This window comes from Carcharhinus amblyrhynchos, chromosome 8 (assembly GCF_965287045.1).
Source record: "Carcharhinus amblyrhynchos chromosome 8, sCarAmb.v2.hapA, whole genome shotgun sequence".
NCBI classification, from domain to species: domain Eukaryota; kingdom Metazoa; phylum Chordata; class Chondrichthyes; order Carcharhiniformes; family Carcharhinidae; genus Carcharhinus; species Carcharhinus amblyrhynchos.
Window position 1 is genome coordinate 6,585,555 of NC_137331.1, and position 22,140 is coordinate 6,607,694.

A 22,140-nucleotide genomic window follows, 5' to 3' on the forward strand; every position below is an offset into this window, starting at 1 on the left:
ATGGTCTCCTTCAGACCACCCTTACCCAGGTCTCTATCCCCATAATTCCACATATTTGCCCCACTAGTCCCCAGGGTAATATGTGTCATTTTAAAAAAAAGCAAATCTCCAGATCACCATTCTGAACAGTTTTTCATCCAATAACTATCTCGCTGAAGCTATAAACTGCAGAAGGCAGCATGACACCAGGGGTGCCTGCAAGTCTCCGGTATGTTGGTACCCCGTATGCGCTCTATCCAACACGAAAGTTATCATAACTAAGCCTAACGCATCCTCACAGCAGGGACCAGTGGCAGCAATCAGAGCAAAAAGAGACAAATGAAAAAACACCAGAGACAAAGCAACAGGTCTGTCAGCTGGAAGAAAAGGCTAAGAAGGTTCATTAGGCTGATACCGGAGATGAGGGGGGTTGGCCTATGAAGAGAGACTGAATAGACTGGGTCTGTACTCGTTGGAGTTTAGAAGGCTCGGGGCGGGGGATCTTATAGAGACATATAAGATAATGAAGGGGATGGATAGGGTAGAGGTGGAGAGATTCTTCCCGCTTAGAAAGGATAGTAGGACTAGAGGGCATAGCCTCAAAGTATGGGGGGGGGGGCAGTTTAGATCAGAGTTGAGGAGGAACTTCTTCACTCAAAGGGTGGTGAATCTCTGGAATTCTCTGCCCGTTGAAGTGGTGGAGGCTACCTCGCTAAATATATTTAAGTCACAGGTAGATAGGTTTCTGACAGACAAGGGAATTAAGGGTTATGGGGAGAAAGCGGGAAAGTGGAACTGATCCACTTCAGATCAGCCATGATCTTATTGAATGGCGGGGCAGGCTCGAAGGGCTAGATGGCCTACTCCTGCTCCTATTTCTTATGTTCTTATGGGGGTGGGGGGGGGGTAGGGATGGGTGGGGGGGGTGGGGGGGGGTAGGGATGGGGTGGGGGGTAGGGATGGGGTGGGGGGTGGGGGGGGGGTGGGGATGGGTGGGGGGATTGGGGTGGGGGGGGTGGGGGGGTGGGGGGGGATGGGTGGGTGGGGGGGATTGGGTGGGGGGGGTGGGGGGGATTGGGGTGGGGGGGGTGGGGGGGATTGGGGTGGGGGGGGTGGGGGGGATTGGGGTGGGGGGGTGGGGGGGATTGGGGTGGGGGGGGTGGGGGGGATTGGGGTGGGGGGGGTGGGGGGGTGGGGATGGGGGGTAGGTTAGGGGTGGGGGGGGTAGGGTGGTGGGGTGGGGGTGGGGGGGTAGGGTGGTGGGGTGGGGGTGGGGGGGAGTAGGGTGGTGGGGTGGGAGGGTGGGAGTGGGATGGGGGGGGTAGGGTGGGGATGGGGGTGGGGGGGGTAGGGTGGGGATGGGGGTGGGGGGGTGGGGATGGGGGTAGGGGTGGGGTTGGGGGGTAGGGGTGGGGGGGTAGGGTAGGGGTGGGGATGGGGGGTAGGGTGGGGGGGTGGGAATGGGGGGTAGGGTGGGGGTGGGGATGTGGGGTAGATTAGGGGTGGGGGGGGGTTGGGGGTGGGGGGGTGGGGGTAGGGTGGTGGGGTGGGAGGGTGGGAGTGGGGATGGGGGGAGGGGAGGGTAGGGTAGGGGTGGGGATGGGGGGGGTAGGTAGGGTAGGGTGGGGATGGGGGGCGTAGGTAGGGGTGGGGAGGGGAGGGATGGGGGTAGGGGTGGGGATGGGATGGGGGTGGGGATGGGATGGGGGTAGGGGTGGGGTTGGGTTGGGTTGGGGGGGTAGGGTTGGGGGGTGGGGTGGGGGTGGGGGGGGGTGGGGGTGGGGGGGGTAAGGGATGGGGGGGTAAGGGGGGTAAGGGATGGGGGTGGGGGGTGGTGGGGGTGGGGGGGTGGGGGTGGGGGGGGGTAAGGGATGGGGGTGGGGGGGGTGGGGGTGGGGGAGGTAGGGATGGGGGTGGGGGTGGGGTGTGGGGGGTAGGGGGTGGGGGAGGTAAGGGGTGGGGGTGGGGTGGGGTGGGTAAGGGATAGGGGTAAGGGATAGGGGTGGGGGTGGGGTGGGGTGGGTAAGGGATAGGGATGGGGTGGGGGTGGTGGGGGGGGTAAGGGATGGGGGTGGGGATGGGGGTGGGGGGTAAGGGGGGTAAGGGTGGGGTGGGTGGGGTGGGGGTGGGGGGGGTGGGTGGGTGGGGGTGGGTATGGGGGGTAGATTAGGGGTGGGGGTAGGGTGGTGGGGTGGGAGTGGGGATGGGGGTGGGGATGGGGGTGGGGGGTGGGGATGGGGGGATGGGGTTGGGGGGTAGTGATGGGGGTAGGGGTGGGGTTGGGGGGGTAGGGATGGGGGGGTAGGGATGGGGGGGTAGGGGTGGGGGGGTAAGGGGGGTAAGGGATGGGTGGGGGGGGTAAGGGATGGGGGTGGGTGGGGGTGGGGATGTGGGGTAGATTAGGGGTGGGGGGGGTTGGGGTGGGGGCTGGGGGTAGGGGTGGGGGGGTAGGGGTGGGGGGGTAGGGTGGTGGGGTGGAGTGGGGATGGTGGGGATGGGGGTGGGGGTGGGGGGGTGGGGATGGGGGGGTAGGGATGGGGGGGTGGGGATGGGGGGGTAGGGGATGGGGGGGTAGGGTGGGGTAGGGGTGGGGATGGGGGGGTAGGGTGGGGTAGGGGTGGGGATGGGGGGTAGGGTGGGGTGGGGATGGGGGGTAGGGTGGAGGTGGGGGGTGGGAATGGGGGTAGGGTGGGGGTGGGGATGGGGGGTAGGGTGGAGGTGGGAATGGGGGTAGGGTGGGGGTGGGGATGGGGGGTAGGGTGGAGGTGGGGGGGTGGGAATGGGGGTAGGGTGGGGGTGGGATGTGGGGTAGATTAGGGGTGGGGGGGTGGGGGTGGGGGCTGGGGGTAGGGGTGGGGGGTAGGGTGGTGGGGTGGGAGTGGGGATGGGGGGGTAGGGTGGGGATGGGGGTGGGGGTGAGGGGGTGGGGTTGGGGGGTAGTGATGGGGGTAGGGGTGGGGTTGGGGGGGTGGGGGTGGGGGTAGGGTGGGGGTGGGGATGTGGGGTAGATTAGGGGTGGGGGGGGTTGGGGGTGGGGGGTGGGGGTAGGGTGGTGGGGTGGGAGGGTGGGAGTGGGGATGGGGGGGAGGGGAGGGTAGGGTAGGGGTGGGGATGGGGGTAGGGGTGGGGAGGGGATGGGGTAGGGGTGGGGTTGGGTTGGGGGGGTAAGGGGTGGGGGTGGTGGGGGGGTAAGGGATGGGGGTGGGGGGGTGGGGGGGTAAGGGGTGGGGGTGGGGGTGGGGGTGGTGGGGGGGTAAGGGATGGGGGTAAGGGGTGGGGGTGGGGGTGGGGGGGGTGGGGGGGGTAAGGGATGGGGTGGAGGGGTAAGGGGGGTAAGGGATGGGGGTGGGGGAGGTAGGGATGGGGGGTGGGGGAGGTAGGGATGGGGGGGTGGGGGTGGGGGGGGTAGGGATGGGGGGTGGGGGGGGTAGGGATGGGGGTGGGGGGTGGGTGTGGGGTGGGGGGTTCCCACTGTCACTCTGCAGACAGGATCGATCTGGGATGGAAGGAAGGCAGCGACTGGGATGAGCTGCGGGGTGGGGGGGAGGGGGGCGGAATCTGCCTCCGAGGGTTTGACCCTGGTTGGGGGGGGAATCTGCCTAGGATCGCGCCGTGGGGGGGTGCTGGAGGGGCAGCACTGCAGGGGTCCCAGGCTGGCCAGTGATCGAGCTGGCCAGCAAACGGGGAGTCTGTCAGATCGGAGCCACTGCACAGAAACAGAGTTCCAGCACTGTCAATCTCTGACGCAAACAGGCCCCAACCGCCTGAGTTTTTAATGAGGTTTCTGACTGGATCCTCTTCAGCGCACAGAGTGCGGAGATTGGGGTGAGAAGCTGAACTGTCAGAACAATCGGGATTTAGAACAATTTCCTGCCTATTCAGCACTTTCGGGAGAATCGCGGCCTGAATTTGTGTTTTCCATCTCCCATTCCCAAGAACGCTGTGCAAATTGAAGAGTTTCCTTTACTGCCTCAAATTATATTGACAAAATTGGCACACTTGAGATTTTCTGAGCACATAAGAACATAAGAAATAGGAGCAGGAGTAGGCCATCTAGCCCTTCGAGTCTGCCCCGCCATTCAATAAGATCATGGCTGATCTGAAGTGGATCAGTTCCACTTTCCCGCTTTCTCCCCATAACCCTTAATTCCCTTATCGATCAGAAACCTATCTACCCGTGACTTAAATATATTTAGCGAGGTAGCCTCCACCACTTCAACGGGCAGAGAATTCCAGAGATTCACCACCCTTTGAGTGAAGAAGTTCCTCCTCAACTCCGATCTAAACTAGCACCCCCTTACTTTGAGGCTGTGCCCTCGAGTCCTGTTATCCTTTCTAAGCGGGAAGAATCTCTCTACCTCTACCCTATCCATCCCCTTCATTATCTTATATGTCTCTATAAGATCCCCATGTCACACCATGCAGTGCATACATCTACATGTGAATGACCACCATTTCATACACAACATGAAAGGAACAGTCTGTGTCATACAAAAGTACACACACACCTCCATCAATTTGAATTCAAGCACGCTGTTAGTAAAGCCATTCACTTGTCAACAGGTAAAGAATCTGGCTTCCTGTTAAAATGCATGTTGCAAACACAGCTGGTGATACAAAATGGAACTTACAGTAGCAAGGGTGTACATATTTGGGAAGGTTTTTGTCGGATATACTGGCCTCATGTAGGGGGCATGAGTTCCACAAGATCCTAAAACAAAGAAGTTTGTTAACATCAGCAGAAAAGTGTGTTGCAACATTGATGCAATGACTGTTACGGGAAAAAAACGTGTGATGTCTTTATAAGCCATGATACGTCACTTAAATTTGATATGCAGTTCTCTGAAATTAGCAATTTGCACATTAAAAATTCAGTTTCATTTGAATTCATACATCTGGATTCATTTATCAATCATGCTACAGAGCTCATACAGATTCGGATGAAGGCAAGAGGTACACATCTGGAATTCATTAAATGACAGGTTGGTCATTCCATGTAAAACCCAAACCTTATGACAGTGGAAATGAGGGGTATCAAGAAAATGAATATGCAAAACATTTACCGTGCTGTATTAATGTAAGTAACTATCCACTCGCTAATTCATGGATAGACCTTAACTTTGGACAATATTCTAAAGCAGATGATGGCCAATCAGCATGCCAATACCAACGCAAATTACTATGAATGCAGGAAATTTGAAATTTCAACAAAAAAATACTAGATTCAGCAGGTCAGGCAGAAGACAGAAACAGAGTTAACATTTCAGGTCAATGACCTTTCACCAGGTTTGAAGGAAGTTTGAAATGTAAGAGTTTTTTAAGCCTGTGGAATTTAGGCCAGGGCAGATAAAATGTACTCGATGATAATGTGGAGGGCAGCAGAGATTAAATAACTAAAGATTCCTTGATGCAAAAACCAATGGTAATGAGTATAGTAAAGGAAACAGATGAGGCGTGAATAAAGCAGTTATCCGAACGCAACGTGAAGAGCTAAAGAAAGAAACAAGGCAACAAAAGAAGCAGAGAAAATTGAAGATGAGATGCTGTTCCATGGGCTACGTTGAGCATCATTGGAACACTGTAGCAGAGAGAAATCTCACAACAGCAGCTTAAAGTCCAACAGGTTTGTTTGTAGCAAACACCACTCGCTTTCGGAACAGGCTATCCTTTTGTCAGGTGGGTGGGAGTTCTGATCACAGACAGGGCACAAAAACACAAACTCGATTTACATGAATAATGATTGGAATGCGAGTCTTTACAGCTAATCAAGTCTTTAAATGTACAGCGTGAGTTGCGAGAGCATTAAGCACAGGTTAAAGGGATGTGTATTGTTTCCAGACAGGACAGTAAGTGAGATTTTGCATGCCCAGGCAAGTTGTGGGGTTTACAGATAGTGTGACATGAACCCAAGATCCCAGTTGAGGCCATCCTCATGTGTGCAGAACTTGGCTATCAGTCTCTGCTCAGCGACTCTGCACTGTTGTGTGTCGTGAAGGCCACCTTGGAGAACGCCCACCCGAAGATCAGAGGCTGAATGCCCGTGACCGCTGAAGTGTTCGACAACAGGAAGAGAACAGTCTTGCCTGGTGATTGTCGAGTGGTGTTCATTCATCCGTAGTCGTAGCGCCTGCATGCTCTCCCCAATGTACCCTATCTGTCACACTACCTGTAACCCACACAACTTGCCTGGGCTTGCAAAATCTCACTAACTTTCATGTCTGGAAACAATACACATCCCTTTAACCTGTGCTTAATGCTCTCTCCACTCACATTGTCTGTACCTTTACAGCTAATCAAATCTTAAAGACTCATATTCCAATCATTATTCATGTAAATTGAGTTTGTGTCTTTATATGCTCTGTTTGTGATCAGGACTCCCACCCACCTGATGAAGGGATAGCCTGTTCCGAAAGCTTGTGGCATTTGCTACAAATAAACCTGTTGGACTTTAAGCTGGTGTTGTGAGACTTCTTTCTCTTTTTACCCAGTTCAACGCTGGCATCTCCACACTGTAGCAGGCCATGGACAGAAAGATCAGAGAGGGAGCAAAGTGAAGAACTAAAATAAAGAGCTAAATCTGAGGCTCATTCTGTGGATTGAATGGAGGTGTTCCACAAAATGATCCACCCCACCCCACCTCACCCCAACCCACCCCACCCCACCCCACCCCACCCCACCCCACCCCACCACCTCTGCCGCCTCCTCCAGCCCAGAACCACACCATTGTACATTTGATCTCCTCACTGTAGAGAAGACCTCACCATGAATAGCGAATACAGTGGACTAAATTGAAAAAAGTACAAGTAAATCACTGCTTTCAGTTGGAAGAAGGCTTCGGGGCCTTAGATGGTGAGGAGGGATCAGCAACACATCTTACGTCTCTCCTGCTTTGCATTTCTGTTGAAGTCAATTGAAATAAAAATCAGGAGAGACGTCAAACAGACAGCCCAAGTCAATAACATCTATCTTACACGGTTGCATAGGTCAGAGTCTACCTTTATTGTGTCTGTATAAGCTCCTTGAATCCTGCAATATTTTAAGTAGTCACAATAAAATCGTTACTCTGAGGGAATCAGCTCTGTACCAAATAAAATATAAGACGTTTTTATGCCGTCACTGTGGAAACAGAAGGGTTCTATTTTCTCCAACAGCTTGTGTTATTTTTAGGTTTCAAAGAGTACAGGGTTTGATTCAAACCACAGATTTGTTTAACTTGACTTGCGAATGTTATATTACTTTGCGTAAATCAGTCAGAACCAAAGGGCAGAGGACACATTTACATTGATGGGATTAACCCTTTCCCACGTGGAAACTTCCATCATTTTCCAGGGAAAACAGCCAGACCTTTCTGGGCACTTGGAGAGACAGACTGCTGTCAGCACAGAAGGAAGCGCTTTCGTTGTTTCACAAGAGTAAGGCTTGAAAACTAATCATCAGCTGAAACGTTCCTCTTTACAGCAGATTGATTGAGGCAGATGTGAGGGACAATTAACCTGTTGGTGTTAGGGGAGAGGGTCTCCAAATCAAAACACGCCCATCTCCTGAGATTGTGTTCCACAAAATTGGTGCCTGCCAATGGGCCTTTTTGGTATACGCGCCGAACAATGGTGTGGAACTTAATGCTGCCTGGCTGGAGTGCTCACAGTAAAGAGCTTTGCATCGTGTGTCATTGAACCTCTATCCTATGATTGTCCCAGATATCTACATGAGTTGCTGATTATTTTTCAATGGTAAACCATTCAGAGGTGGAGGCCGGGAGAGAGTGGGTAGGACAAACATGACACTTTGAAGTACTTTGCTTTCCATAGATAGGGCACCATTAAAAGTGATCTGGATTCACAGACTCTGATAGCATAAATAGAGCTGATTTACTAAGTTTGGAGAGGATCCCACTTTTTAAAATGCACCATTCATGGTGCTGGAGTCAGTCCGAATCAACTCAGAATTTATTCATCGCGGTTTTTTTTTTAAGGGATTTTGAATGCCCTGAAGCAATTACATTACGTTTACTGGTATTTTCAAACATTATTTCTGCTCGCAGAGAATTATCTCAAGGAGTTGTCTGAAGTCATAAATGAGTTGGATTTAATTGAGCAGTTTTAGCAAGGTGGCAGAATCAAAGAAAATACTTGAGGGGGCTGAGCTTCAGGGTTTACCAACAAATAGTAACTTTTTTTTATTCATAAAGCTTCTTTTTCAAACTTTGGAAGTATAATCAGGCATCTTAAAACTAATTAGGAGCAAAATACTGCAAATCTGAAACAGAAACAGAAAACGCTGGAAAAACTCAGCAGGTCTGGCAGCGTCTGTGGAGAGAGAAACAGAGTTACATTTCATGGCTGATCAGCTCTGTCTTTCTCTTGCTGACGCTGCCGCATCTCCTGAGTTTATCCGACATTTTCTGCTTTCGTTACCTTAAAATTATTTCGCTCTGTGAGAACATTATAGATTTGTTAATTCAGTAAATAGTTGTTCTTATTCTTTAATGGGGTATGGGCGCCACTGGCTGGGCCAGCGTTTACTGATGTGGAGGTGCCGGCGTTGGACTGGGGTAAACACAGTAAGGAGTCTGACAACACCAGGTTTGTGAGTTTACTATCAAATAAATCGGTTGGACTTAAACCTGGTGTTGTCAGACTTCTTACTGCATTTATTGTCCATCCTTAGTTGCCTCAGAGTCAAACACTTTGCTGTGGGTCTGGAGTAAGCCAGACTGGGTAAGGACGGCAAATTTCCTTCCTTAAACCAGATGGGTTTTTCCCGTCAATGGTTTCATGGTTATCTGTAGATTCTTGATCCCAGATATTTCTTTTAATTGAATTCAAATTCCGCCATCTGCCGTGACAGGATTCGAACCCGGATCCTCAGCTCATTAGCTAGGTTACTGGATTAAGATCTAGCGATAATACCACTCGGCCCTTGCCCCCACATAGTTGTATATTAAAATCCATTTATATGAATTTATGTGAAACAGCTATGTTTCTTGATGAATATTTACTGTTTCAAATATTTACATTTATTAATATGGTTAGAAGGAATCTTTTGAGTCATGGTTGTTTAGGAGAGTAACTGTGTAAGATCTAGGTATGTACAAAGAACAACACAGCACAGGAAACAGGCCCTTCGGCCCAACGAGCCCGCGCCGCCATTTTAACGTGATGGCTATTTATACAAGTAGTGTTAATTTGTATTGTGACTGTGCCGTGACGCCAATTGCTGACAAATACCACCTTAAAAAGTGAGAAAATCATCTACACCAGTGAGTTTCTGAATGGACATCGTAAGATGTACAGGACCTCTCCAAAACAAGCTGCTCCGAACCTCCCAAGCATAAATTCATCCACCTCACTCCATGTGAATTTGCTCCAATCTATCCCAATACAGATTGCCGACATACTTTCAGTCACCACACTGGCTGAAAATTATTAAAAAGGAAAGTTTTTCTAGAAATATCCTTACTTAATTTTTCAATGTTGGGCATGACCTTGGCTCCTTTCTTCATGTATGAAGCTCGAAACCCATCCACGGAGAAAATGATCAGCGGTGGACGAACGAAGCTAAAATGTGTAATGGGTAAACATTAAAGCACGGGATCTATAAAAATAAGTTATATTACTACACTCAGCCACTTCAAGTATTAATCAATGATACTTAAGCATTTCTTCTGTAAATGTCAAAAACATCTAACTGTAAAAGCATGAATAAAAAACAGCTGAACTAAACTTCAGAGATCATCACTAGTAAGTTTGTAAGATCTAGGAGCAGAATTAGTCCATTCAGCCCATCGAGTCTGCTCTGCCATTCAGTCATGACTGATATGGTCCTCACCCCCATTTTCCTGCCTCCTCCTCATAACATTTCATGACCAATTAAAAATCTGTCTAACTCCTCCTTAAATTTACTCACTGTCCCGGCATCCACCGCACTCTGGGGTAGCGAATTCACAACCCTTTGGGCGAAGTAGTTTCTCCTCAACGCTGTTTTAAATTTGCCAACCCTTATCCTAAGACTATGACCTCTCGTCCTAGAATGCCCCAGAAGAGAAAGCATCTGCTCCACGTCTACCTTATCCATAATCTTTATCATCTTATACAGTAATGATACTGTAGTTGCAATCTGTCTTATAACAATGAACCACTTGATTCTGTGTAGTTACACTCATTTACAAGAAACACTAGGGGTTACATTATATTGATCGATGTAAGGAAGGAATTTCTCTATTCATTCTGTGAACAATCTTTTCAATTCTTTTCTAGTTCTCTGCCCACATCAACTGGTGCACTAGGAGTCTCTCCCATCCTTACTGCCAACCATTGACATGTTGGAAGGATCTTGCAGGTTGACACTCAACCTGTTTGGCCATGTTACAGGTGCGCCTTCTATAGAACCTTAGGATCCCAACAGTGCAGAAAGGGACTATTCAGCCCATCGAGTCTGTACCAACTCTCCTTAAGAGCATCTCACCCAGGTCCTCCCCTCTGCCCTATCCCCATAACACTGCTTACTTGCTATGACTAATCCACCCAACCTGCACATCTTGGGACAACAAGTGGCAATTTAGCATGGCCAATCCACCTAACCTGCACATCTTTGGACTGTGGGAGGAAACTGGAGCACCCAGAGGAAACCCACGCCGGCCCGTGGAGAAACTCCACACAATACCCAAGGCTGGAATCGAACTGGGTCCCTGGCACTGTGGGGCAACAATGCTAACCACAGTACCACCATGCCACCCTTCCTTGGCCATCAGGTCCTGAGGTGGAATTTGAGCTCAAGAGGCAGGGATGCTACTCACTATGCATGGAATAGTAGATTTTAATGAGATAGGTAAGCAGATCGGTAACATTATATTTGCAAAACAAAGATTGACGTATCCAAACTGAAAGCGAGGGTTGCTTATAGTCTACAACCTGCTGCTATATCTCACTTCACCCACCTATCATAGGTCTAATACTTAGCCTCTCCCAGTTACCTTACCTGTCTGACTGTGCATGACGTTTTGATAAGTACTTTTTTATCCTGGGAGAGAAGTGCATGTTATTCTGCATACAGTAATCAGTTATCTTAGAATGACACAGCACAGAAGCAGGACATTCAGCCCATCATGCTTTGGTGGAGCGATCCAATCAGGTCAACTTGCCTGCTCTTCCCCAATAACCATGTCTGTGGAGTTTGCATGTTTGCATGTCCCCATGTCTGCATTGGTTTCCTCCCATAGTCCAAAGAAGTGCGGGTTAGGTGGATTGACCAAGGTAAGTTGCCCCTTAGTGTCGGGGTTATCAGGCTAAATGGGGTTACAGGGATAGGGTCTGGATGGGATTGTTGTCGGTGCAGATTTGATGGGCTGAGTGGCCTCCTTCTGCACGGACTCTTCTCTGATTCTGTCAATTATTTTAAACCCATATCTTCTGGCCATCAACCTTTCTGCCACTCAAAACAGTCTTTTCTTCTCATTTACTCTATCAAAACCTTCTATGATTTTGAATGCCTTGATCAAATCTCCTCCCAATTCTCTCTACTCTTTAGAGACCAAATCCCACTTCTCCACTCTCTCCACATAATCCTCACCCTGGATACCATCCTACATTCTCTTCTGTACCCTCTCTAAAGTCTTGACATTCCTCCTGATGTCCAGGAATGAACACAATATTCCAGCTGAGGCCTAACCAATGTTTTACACAGGTTCAATATGATCTTCTCATCAGCAGCTTTACTGGACTGGACTTTCATAAAATCCCTACAGTGCAGAAGGAGGCCATTTGGCCCATCGAAACTGCACCAATCACAATCCCACCCAAGCCCTATTCCCACAACCCCACCCTGCTAATCCCCTGACACTAGAATCAATTTAGCATAGCTAATCAACCTAAGCCGCAAATCTTTGAACTGTGGGAGGAAACCGGAGCACCTGGAGGAAACCCACGCAGACACGGGGAGAATGTGCAGTCTCTGCACAGTGACCCGAGGCCGGAATTGAACCTGGGTCCCTGCTGCTGTGAGACAGCACTACTAACCACCGTGCCAACTTGCTGCACAGTCTTGCTATTTTGTTCAGTACGATTACCCAATAGAAGCATAACTGGTGGAAAGGATCACAGAATGTTAAACACGAGTTGCATTTAGCACAATGAGTTTCGGCAATGTTTTGCACTTGTTCTATAAACACTGCGCTAGAAACCTGCCTCACCCACATAATGCCCATTATTCCAGGATGAATTAGTCATTACTGAGAATTTCTGCTAATTGCATGTATTTTCAAGGCTTCAAGAAAGGTCCAAAAATTAAACTGGATCATTTGGTTGCTATGACACCAATATGCACATTTTGAAAAGTTGCAAATGCATTTTTCAAAACAAAATGAATAACGAAGTAACAACTGTACCCCAACCTAAATAAAAAAAACAGACTTGTAATATTTTGATTGACATTTAGAAACCTAAATTAAGTTTCTCATTGGTGGTGCATTGACATTGTGATTCAAAATGCTTATTTTTTTTGTGGTGAACTCATGGTAAACTGTACTAAGAACATAAGAAATAGGAGCAGGAGTAGGCCATCTAGCCCTTCGAGCCTGCCCCGCCATTCAATAAGATCATGGCTGATCTGAAGTGGATCAGTTCCACTTACCCGCTTTCTCCCCATAACCCTTAATCCCCTTGTCTATCAGAAACCTATCTACCCGTGTCTTAAATATATTTAGCAAGGTAGCCTCCACCATTTCAACGGGCAGAGAATTCCAGAGATTCACCACCCTTTGAGTGAAGAAGCTCCTCCTCAACTCTGATCTAAACTGCACCCTCCCCCCCCTTATCTTGAGGCTGTGTCCTCTCGTCCTGCGATCCTTTCTAAGCGAGAAGAATCTCTCTATCTCTATTAAGTTGTGCTCAGTTATTTCTCATAAACAGGTCGAGGAATTTAACTCAAAGCAACTTTTTAAAAATTGCCTTTTAAAACGCAACCCTACTGCATGGTTCATGACAGATTTTGCAAAAGGCAAGAAAAAAAATGAGCCAAAGTGGAAATTTTGGGGGGAAAATCGCTTTTCAAAACGGAACCAATTTTGGATAAGATTTGCACCAAAATTGGCAATTGCCTCCTACTATTGGTCAAGTGCTGGTGGTGGGACACATTTGTTGAATGTAACCCCAAATGTACTGTCATTACCATTTTTAATGTTAAAGGGGAACATGATAGAAGTAACAGGTGCATGTGGCTGAATCTCCACCAAAACACTGATTGCTAAATTATAACTGATCGGGTATAATTAATTAATTAGATGTAATATACACCAGAGACCCTATTCAAATAGATTATTATAACTGAAGTGTAACTTTTTTACTGAAGCCTACATTATTAAATACCATAGAAAATTAATTATTGCAGGACCCAGTTTCACCTATGAATACTGGACTGTACTTACCCCGCAGGGCAATCTGGTGTCTTCAAATCTTCACAATCTTCATCCAACCAACTGGTCCCACCTAGTGTCAAAGTTTATCATATAACTGACAAAGGTGTTGACTATAGCACTAACACACAATAAAATATGAAGCAAAATCTAAGACATCTTTTTCCAGACTTAATCATTGGCTTTGGTGTTCTTCAATCTTACTCATTTTTGCCATCTTCAAGAGGTAGCATATTACACAGCAAGTGTTCTTACACTCAGTCCTAACCAAAACGCTTGAATTTTCTGTCCATTAAAACATCTAAATAGAAAAAAAACCCTCTACAGTTATAAAGTACATTTGTAGAATTATCTTTCAAGTTTTTAATAGTATGACAGTAAATATTGACTAAATCTGCAAAACATTTGTCTTTAAATAAAAGGTTAGGTGAGCCTTAAAATGTCTTCGTGACAATGATTTTTTTGAAGTATGCAACATATCCTTAGCTCAAACATTTAACAGAAGTCTACAGTACACTAGGCAATCCTCAAGAAACCCGACTACAGTAACTCCCAGCACTGTAAAATGTGAAGGAGGTCAACAACTTCACGACTGATACCACAATCTCTCAAAAACATTAACTTGTGACTTACTGATGTGTAGAGAACACAAGTCAAACAACTGTACACCAACCCATCCCCAACCCAATAATTCTTCAGCTTCACAATTTAAAAATCCTTAAAGCATCAACTTACTTTTCTAGAAACTTGAAAGCCTAAAAATTATTCCAGGTGCAATTACTGGATGAAGACAAATGGGTAAAACCCAAGTTAAAATTCTATGCGTGAGATTGTCATATAAAAACACAGCAAAATTTCTATTAATGGGTGATGCCCATTAACCAGAAACCCTTGTTGCCTCAGAGTTCTGCGCTTTCAATCAGTCAGAAAGCTCCCTGGGTGATCTTGTGGTGATGTGGGTATTGGGAACTCACAAAAGATATGGGTGCATTTAGATCTAGTGAGCGACTCTGTGGGGGAGCCTGAGACCACAGTGGGGACAGGCTGCAGATAGAAACTAGCCCTGGATTTAAAGATTTTTAGCAGTGGTGCAAGAGTGGGACGAACAGGAAACGAGTGTTAACGCCTACTTCTGAGGGATGAGAGAATTGCCAATCACAAAACAGACCTGGCAGAAACTCTGGTCACTTGTGCTGTCCGTTTACACCACCTAGTCTTCAACCTTCTTCACTTCTGCCAACTTCAAGAGGGTACACAAGGTGCAGCAGGTTTTCCTACATTCAGTTCTCATCAAATTGCTCAAATTTTCCGTCCACTAAACTTTAGAACCAGAAATTGTGTGCCCTGGCCATAGCAACCAATTCTCCCGTCAGTGCTCCCTGGGCCTTAATAATAGGCTCGGAAAATGGGAGCAAATAGACCCATGCCAATGCGTTATTGGGCCCAAAGAATGTTGGATAATGTCCTCGGTATCATAATGTGGTCTGGGATAATAGTGGGAGGAACTGGAAATCAGGAGTCCTCATGAAGGTAATAGACCAGTTGTACTCGTTCAAAAGGAAATCGACTGGCATAATATTTGCAGAATGGAATAAAACACTTTCAGAGTGGGATTTCCGCCAGCTATATTTCCTGTTTTTCCATCAGGCAGGCTGTATCGATGGGCTGTCTGACGGCAGATTTAAATCTTGGCTGTTCAGTGTTCTTTGGCCGCTGGAAGTGCTTCGTGGAAGAAGGAGGCATACTCTGACTTCAGTTCATGATTTAAGAACCTCAGACCTCATGCGGAGAAGCCCACTTCTGCAGCGCGTTGTTAAAGAGGACAAAGTGGTCCTTTAAACGAGGAGTTGTGAGTCACAGCCGACGAGCTCCAGCTCTGGATGTCTCACTCTACTACCCCGAATGGGGGAGGAATAGTCTCAGTCTGAAGCCCAGAACCCGCCCAGCACTCCTAAATGGCCCAATTCACACTTATTCAGCGTCTTCGAGTGGCAGGCACGGAGATCTGAACACCAGCCACTTCCAGGGGCATGGCCCATGCGCCAGCTCACATTATTCAGCCCATGGAGTGAGATTCCCACTGTGTTCGGAGTCGCTAAGAAGTACAGAACAGTCTGAAATTACCTTTGCACGCAGCATGATAGTTGGTGCAGCAATCTCCCCTCGTCGTGCAATCTTCAGAACACTGGCAAATAACGTCCTCGTTCCGTGCTTCCCCACAACGATCCTTGTTGCACTCCCATGCTCGACCTAGAACACATGGCAGTAGCGACATGCTTAGATAAATGAGTAGCCAGTAGATATTCAGACCAGGCTTTTCAAATTACCATTGTTTTCCTTATCTTTTAGCAGCATTTTCTCATCACACTGATATTTCTCATGAGTCAATAACACACTACATAAGCGATAATTGTTACTCTATTTCCCCTTTACAAAAAGTTTTATTTTAATAGTACACTGGCATCAGAGAAAATTCTCAATGACTGAATATTCTAGTTTTCAGGAGGTTCAACTCTGTGGCCATCAAGTGGCTTCCCAGTTACGATCCCACAGCATTCCTGGGGACTGTACATGGATTGAAATCCTTGGAATTGGAAAAGTTGTTTGAAAATGAACCTGCAGTTGTCTCAGTAGCGTACCTGATTATCTGTCAAGAGCCCCTGTCTACACAAGTATATTGGCTCATTCTCACTATTCCCCGTAACTCTGCAACTAGGGTTTTCACTTTGGCAATGTAACGGGGAAAATGAAACCCTGGGAATGCCAACCCTTTCATCGCTGAGTTAAAATTCGACCCTCGCTTAAAGAAGTTTAGTTCGACCATTATCTTCCCTGTTACAGGGAATGATGAGAATGAGCCAAAGTGCCTACGTGCTAAGAGATCCCTGAGAGATAATCGGGTAAGCTGCTGAGACAATTTCTCATAAATTTTCAATTAACTTTTCCAATTCCAAGGATTTCAATCTACCTCCAAACCCTTTGGAATGCTATAGGATCATCCACTTAAATCCACCCAATGGCCTCTGTGTTAAAAGCACAACTAAAATATTCAGCACTTTATTGTGGGTAATTTGACAACTTGTAAAGGTATTGATACAATTCACCAACAGTTTTACCTACATACATAACCGGTATTACATGGAATTCTGTGGCTTATCTACCATGTTTAAAACTATAAAATGACAGAAAAAATAATTACTTAGAATATGTGGATAATAAGGCAAATGTATTGAGTACAGTACTTATGAGCTTAAAAAGCTATGAACAAACCAGTTATTACTGACTTTTAAACAAATTGATTTATTCCTTATGGCTGGAATTAAAGCAAATGTTTAAAAAATATTGCTAGTCATCAACCAATAGGCAACAGTCCAGTAAATTTCCAATTTTAATGATCAACCATTTAAATATGCATCAAACATAAAAAACACATCTCCAACCCACAATCCCATCAAGTGCATTATATTTGTAGACAAAGTAATTCAGTGACCTGCTCCCAATGGGAATGGGTTAATCCCACACAGACTAAACTGCAGATGTCCCCCCCACCACCAAATTTTCACCAGGGCAGGAGGAGCATTGGGGGCAGAGGGGTGAAGGAGGGAGAGTGAAGTTGGCTGCATTAATCGGGCACATCTAAGTCATTTAAGCAGCCGTTTTACAGTTTTCCTTCTCAAAACTCTAGGGAAGGTGCTGGAAACTGTAAAGAGCTCCAGCCTGTCAATGTATCGGCTTGGCAGCTTTAATCAAGTTTTATTTGATGGAAAAGAAATGGAATTTTTGAAGTAAATCTATTCTATAGTAATAAATCTGTGATACACGGACAGTTCCCTCTGAGGCTCTGGCTCTCCAATTGCCCTGGCCAAATTGAAGACTCAGGTGCTTTCTTTTTAAAAACCACACATGGAGCTGTCAGACCTAGTCAGAATATTGCTGCTTCCCTGGTGGCCCATCTCCCCACCCACATCTCCAGCCACTAACAAGCCGCCAGTTCTAACCCCTCACCTCCACTAAGCTTTATCTTCTTCCTATCGGGATGGGTTAGAAACCTGGGAACTAACCCACTTCCCGAGTCCAGCCTCCTCACACACAATCCGGCCCCAGGTGTTTCCTGTTTGAGGAACCTCTGACATGGACTCACTACCTATCACTCTGCCATGCCACATTAGCACCAACTATACCACGTTGGTACCATACCACACTAACAAACCATAGCGGTACCACACCACCCTATTAAACCACATTGGTACCAGACCAATGGTATTACGGGGGCACATTTGTATGCCCCTGTCTACATCAATGGTGATGAAGTGGAAATGGTCGAGAACTTCAAGTTTCTAGGTGTTCAGACCACCAACAACCTACCCTGGTCCCTCCACGCTGACGTTATTGTTAAGAAGGCCAACCACTTTCTCAGGAGGCTAAGGAAATTTGGCATGTGCACTCTGAATCTCACCAATTTTTACAGATGCACCATAGAAAGTATCCTTTCCACATGCATCACAGCTTGGTAAGTCTCCTGCTCTGATCAAGACCACAAGAGGCTACAAACATTGTGAACATAACCCAGTCCATCACACAAACCAGCATCCCATCCACTGACTCTATCTACATTTCCTGCTGCCTTGGCAAAGCAGCAGTATAATCAAGGACCCCTTCCACCTTCTCTCTTCTACCTTCATCTGTCAAGAAAAGGATACAAAAATCTGAGATCACATATCAGCCAACTCAGGAACAGTTTCTTTCCTGCTGCTGTCAGTGAATGGACCTACCATATATCAAGGTGATCTTTCTCTACACCTTAGCTATTACTGTAACACTACATTCTGCATCCTCTCCTTTCCTTCCCCCATGTACTGTATGAACAGTATGCTTGTTCTGTATAACGCACAAGAAATAATACTTTACACTGTATCCCAATACATGTAACAATAATAAATCAAATCAAAACCATCCTACCATGCCACATTGGTACCATACCATTCCACCATATCATATCAGTATCATACCAACCTACCAAAGCAGATTGGTACAACATCCCACCGTACCATATTGGTACCACAGCACCATATCATACTCCACCACTCTACCATATCACAATCTCAAATGTTCCAAACCACAGTTATATTTTGTTAGAAATATCTGAAATGTTGTTGCTTTCAATCACACCACAAATATCTGGTGGATAAAATGTGTAAATTTTCCCATGCCATCATCAATGGCACAACAGGAACCAGCAATGCTCACCCAGCTTGAAAAACAAGCTCCAGTAATAAAGACCTACGGGCTTCTAATCTGCTCATTGGAAGTCAAGTCAGTGACCATCTATTGGAAACCCACAACCATTTCATTTAAAGAGGGAATCAAGCAAACATGCCCATCACTTCCTTCTCTATGTACGGTACACTTTGTCTGTATCGCGAGCAAGAAACAATAATTTTCACTATATACCAATACATGTGACAATAATAAATCAAATCAAGTCATCAATGTTCCATCAGCCACAGGGGCATTGCAATCTGATGCAGAAACCTTTGCAGAATTATCATCAGCTGAGTGACTAAAGGTATCAGTCGGTTGTGCAGAGCTGGACTTGTCCTGAATGAGAAGCTGATTACTATGGTCTGCTGCAGTTTCACACGAGAACTTGTTAAACTCACCTGAAGAGGGCAGGCAAGTGTAAACTAGGCATGGTCAGACCTGCATCTCATTAACTATGACCTAATTGGAAGACCACAATGCTGCTGCTAAAAATGTTAGCCCCTTCAACTGAGCCATTTATTATCCACTTATAAATGTGCCCCAAGATGTGTACGAAAGGTGGATTGGCTAAGGAAAATTGCCCCTCAGTGTCTTAAGATGTGTCCGAGAGGTGGATTGGCCAAATTGCCCCTTAGTGTCCCAAGATGTGTACGAGAACTGAATTGGTCATGGTAAATTGCCCTTTAGAGTCCCAAGATGTGTATGAGAGGTGGATTGGCAATGTCAAATTGCCCCTTTGTGTCTGAAGATGAGTACGGGAAGTGGATTGGCCATGCTAAACTGCCCCTCAGTGTCCCAAGAAGTGTAGTTTAGATGAATTGGCCATGCTAAATTGCCCCTGAGTGTAAAAAGATGTGTAGGTTAGATGGATTGGCCATGCTAAATTGCTCCTTAGTGTCCGAAGATGTGTACGAGAGGTGGATAGGCCAGGCTAAATAGCCTGCTAATATCCCAAGATGCATACGATGCTGACTTTACTCAGAAATGGGTTTACAGTGTAATACATCACAGTACAGCGGCACTATACAATGGTTAAATAGTTTCAATCAAACTCACTTACTTGCCAGACCTCTTGCTTGAAGATTGTGATGTAAGTGACCTAAAGAAGAAAGACAACAGACATACAGAAATGGAAGATTAATAGGTCTCTAAGTTCTCCTTTGGATATCTTGAGTCAAAGTCAGATTGATCTTCTAAACCTGTGTTCAAGTATTTTGGTTTTCTTGGGCCGAAGTGGAAAAATGTGGAGTTGGTCAAACCACATCACCACACATGGAGTGGAGGGGCTAAACTAAAAGCCATGACGGACCCCAGAGCATTGTCTCAATCACAGATGGTGCATGGCATAAAGGAAAAATAAATGGAAACAAAAGGTTTCGAACATACTGTGAAAAGCATGTTCTTCCGTTTAATACCTGTCTTCAAACAATGTTGATCAAAATCTAAACAGCAGACGTTATAACTTTTGCACAAATTGTCACAGCGACAGTTGGGTGGGGTCGCCTCTTGAAGTTCAAAACATCTGCCCCTGCATGACCCAGGAGTAGGACCTCGGGCTGAATCTGAAAGAACTGTGTAAAGCAAGAAATAAATATCAGTTAGGGAGCACTCTGTAGTCAGCCAGAACATCACTGAGTATTTAACTCTCTAACAAAGAAAATGTTCTACATATATATACATATCAACAAAATGAGTTCTGAATTCTAATTAAGTATGTTCCTCTTTGCTGTAATGTTGAATTCTTCACCAACAAGAAAGATTAAAATTCTAAGTGGTGTATTATTCAATTACATTACACATCCTCTACAACAGACACTGGGCGATGGTAGCTAAAATTAAGTTGCAGCTGCAGGCAGAAGGTAGTCACCATAGAACTTGGGATGAGGCATTAACTGATCTCACAGATGTTAGGAAACTAAACTAGCCATAACGTAAGGCTCAAAGTGGTTTTGATTATAACAAAATTATCCAAACAAGAGAAGATTTTGGCCAGAGCAGATATCAATAACATATGTTCTGGGTTCATTCAAAAGGCTGTTCTGCCTCAGATGTGCTTAAGATGTTGAAAGAGGAGCAAAAAAAACTCTTCTTTAAAGATCCATCCCCTTTGGGACGATAACAAACTCCATCAGGGTCATGTACTCCCTGTCCACAAAAACAAATACTTGAAGGAAACCGGCAATATTGCTTCCAATTTGGACTCTTGGAAAGAAGTATAGCTTATCAACACAGAATGAAGAGACAGAACAGATGGTCCATTTAGGAAAACTTTAATCTATCCTGTTAGCAAAGGAGAACAACTTTTTTTAAAAACAATAAGAAAATCTAATCTTGGAGGCAGCTTGAAGCATTCATACAGAGATACACAGCACAATATCTGTGAACAAGTTGGTGCCTCCTGCATCGTTCTTGTATCCTCTGAGTGACAGAATCACTGTAATAGACAGCTATCATACAATTTTAAATTTATTTTTAATGTCAGGTACTAAGAAATGTATCCTCACTGTATTTGTGATAAAGCAGTAATATATAAAAATAATACATTTCAGTAGTTAGTTTCAGCTGAATAACAATCAATATAAAGTACATTTGTGGCATTACTGAAATAGATGAAAATAGTGAGTAAATGAAAACAGTGATTATGTAGGAATTCTCTCTCCGAGGGCCTCGGACAAAATGACATCTACAAAGTGGATGTTGGGCTGTGTTTAACATGTGAATAATTAATATTAATATTATCACACAATTGCATTTTTGAAGCTACGCTACTAAATTATTGGGACCATTATAGTTCATTTCTCTTTTATCCAGTAATGGACATGATGACATTCATCCCTGGCTGGGAAGTTCCATGTAACTGGTGTATGATGAATGATTAACAACAGTGATGCAATCCCTGAAAGCTGATTGAGAAATGGTCTGATTACCAGTAACACCACAAAAACTGTATACGTTACCCTATTTTAACAGTTTGATGGTTATCATTTCCGAATGGATTCAGAACTTTTTACATTATTTCTCAGAACTATTTCCCCAGTAGTGTACTTAATTTGTTTTCGATTTTAAAATGAGCAAATGTCAAAACATCAATGTAATTGGTTCAATAAATGTCGATATACAATGTTGGCCATTTTTCATGCGAAAGGAATTTAATTCCAGATGCTTATCGATTTTTTTTCAACTGATAATTAAGTGAAAAATGGAAATCAAATCAGTTTCCTTTCCAAACTACAGATTTCTAAAATTATTTTTGATGAACCTGAACTCTATTAGCATGTGTTTCACTGATTATAACCGTTTGGTGATTAATTCATCAATTTTCATATTCAAAACATTTTTCAAAATATACTTTTTTATTTGAAAACATATCACTTATTCATCAAAGGGGCATGCACATTTTTATACAAAATTACTTTTATCAAGATTTATATTTACATTATTGTTGATCTGTCCAAATGTTATGCATAATGGCAAAAAGTTCACTAAAGTAT

General features: G+C 45.5%; 1 protein-coding gene across 2 annotated transcripts in view; it reads right to left on the reverse strand.

Moving 5' to 3' along the window:
• The window catches only part of enpp2 (ectonucleotide pyrophosphatase/phosphodiesterase 2), a 108,048-nt gene that overhangs the window by 67,155 nt on the left and 18,753 nt on the right, over positions 1 to 22,140 (reverse strand). For both annotated transcript variants that reach the window (XM_080193588.1, XM_080193587.1), the window contains exons 3-8: positions 20,065 to 20,220; positions 19,710 to 19,748; positions 15,512 to 15,637; positions 13,400 to 13,460; positions 9,439 to 9,536; positions 4,611 to 4,690 (exon numbers count right to left, since the gene is read on the reverse strand). In XM_080193588.1, the coding sequence (XP_080049714.1) occupies positions 4,611 to 4,690; positions 9,439 to 9,536; positions 13,400 to 13,460; positions 15,512 to 15,637; positions 19,710 to 19,748; positions 20,065 to 20,220 (560 nt within the window). The remainder of the gene's footprint in view (positions 1 to 4,610; positions 4,691 to 9,438; positions 9,537 to 13,399; positions 13,461 to 15,511; positions 15,638 to 19,709; positions 19,749 to 20,064; positions 20,221 to 22,140) is intronic.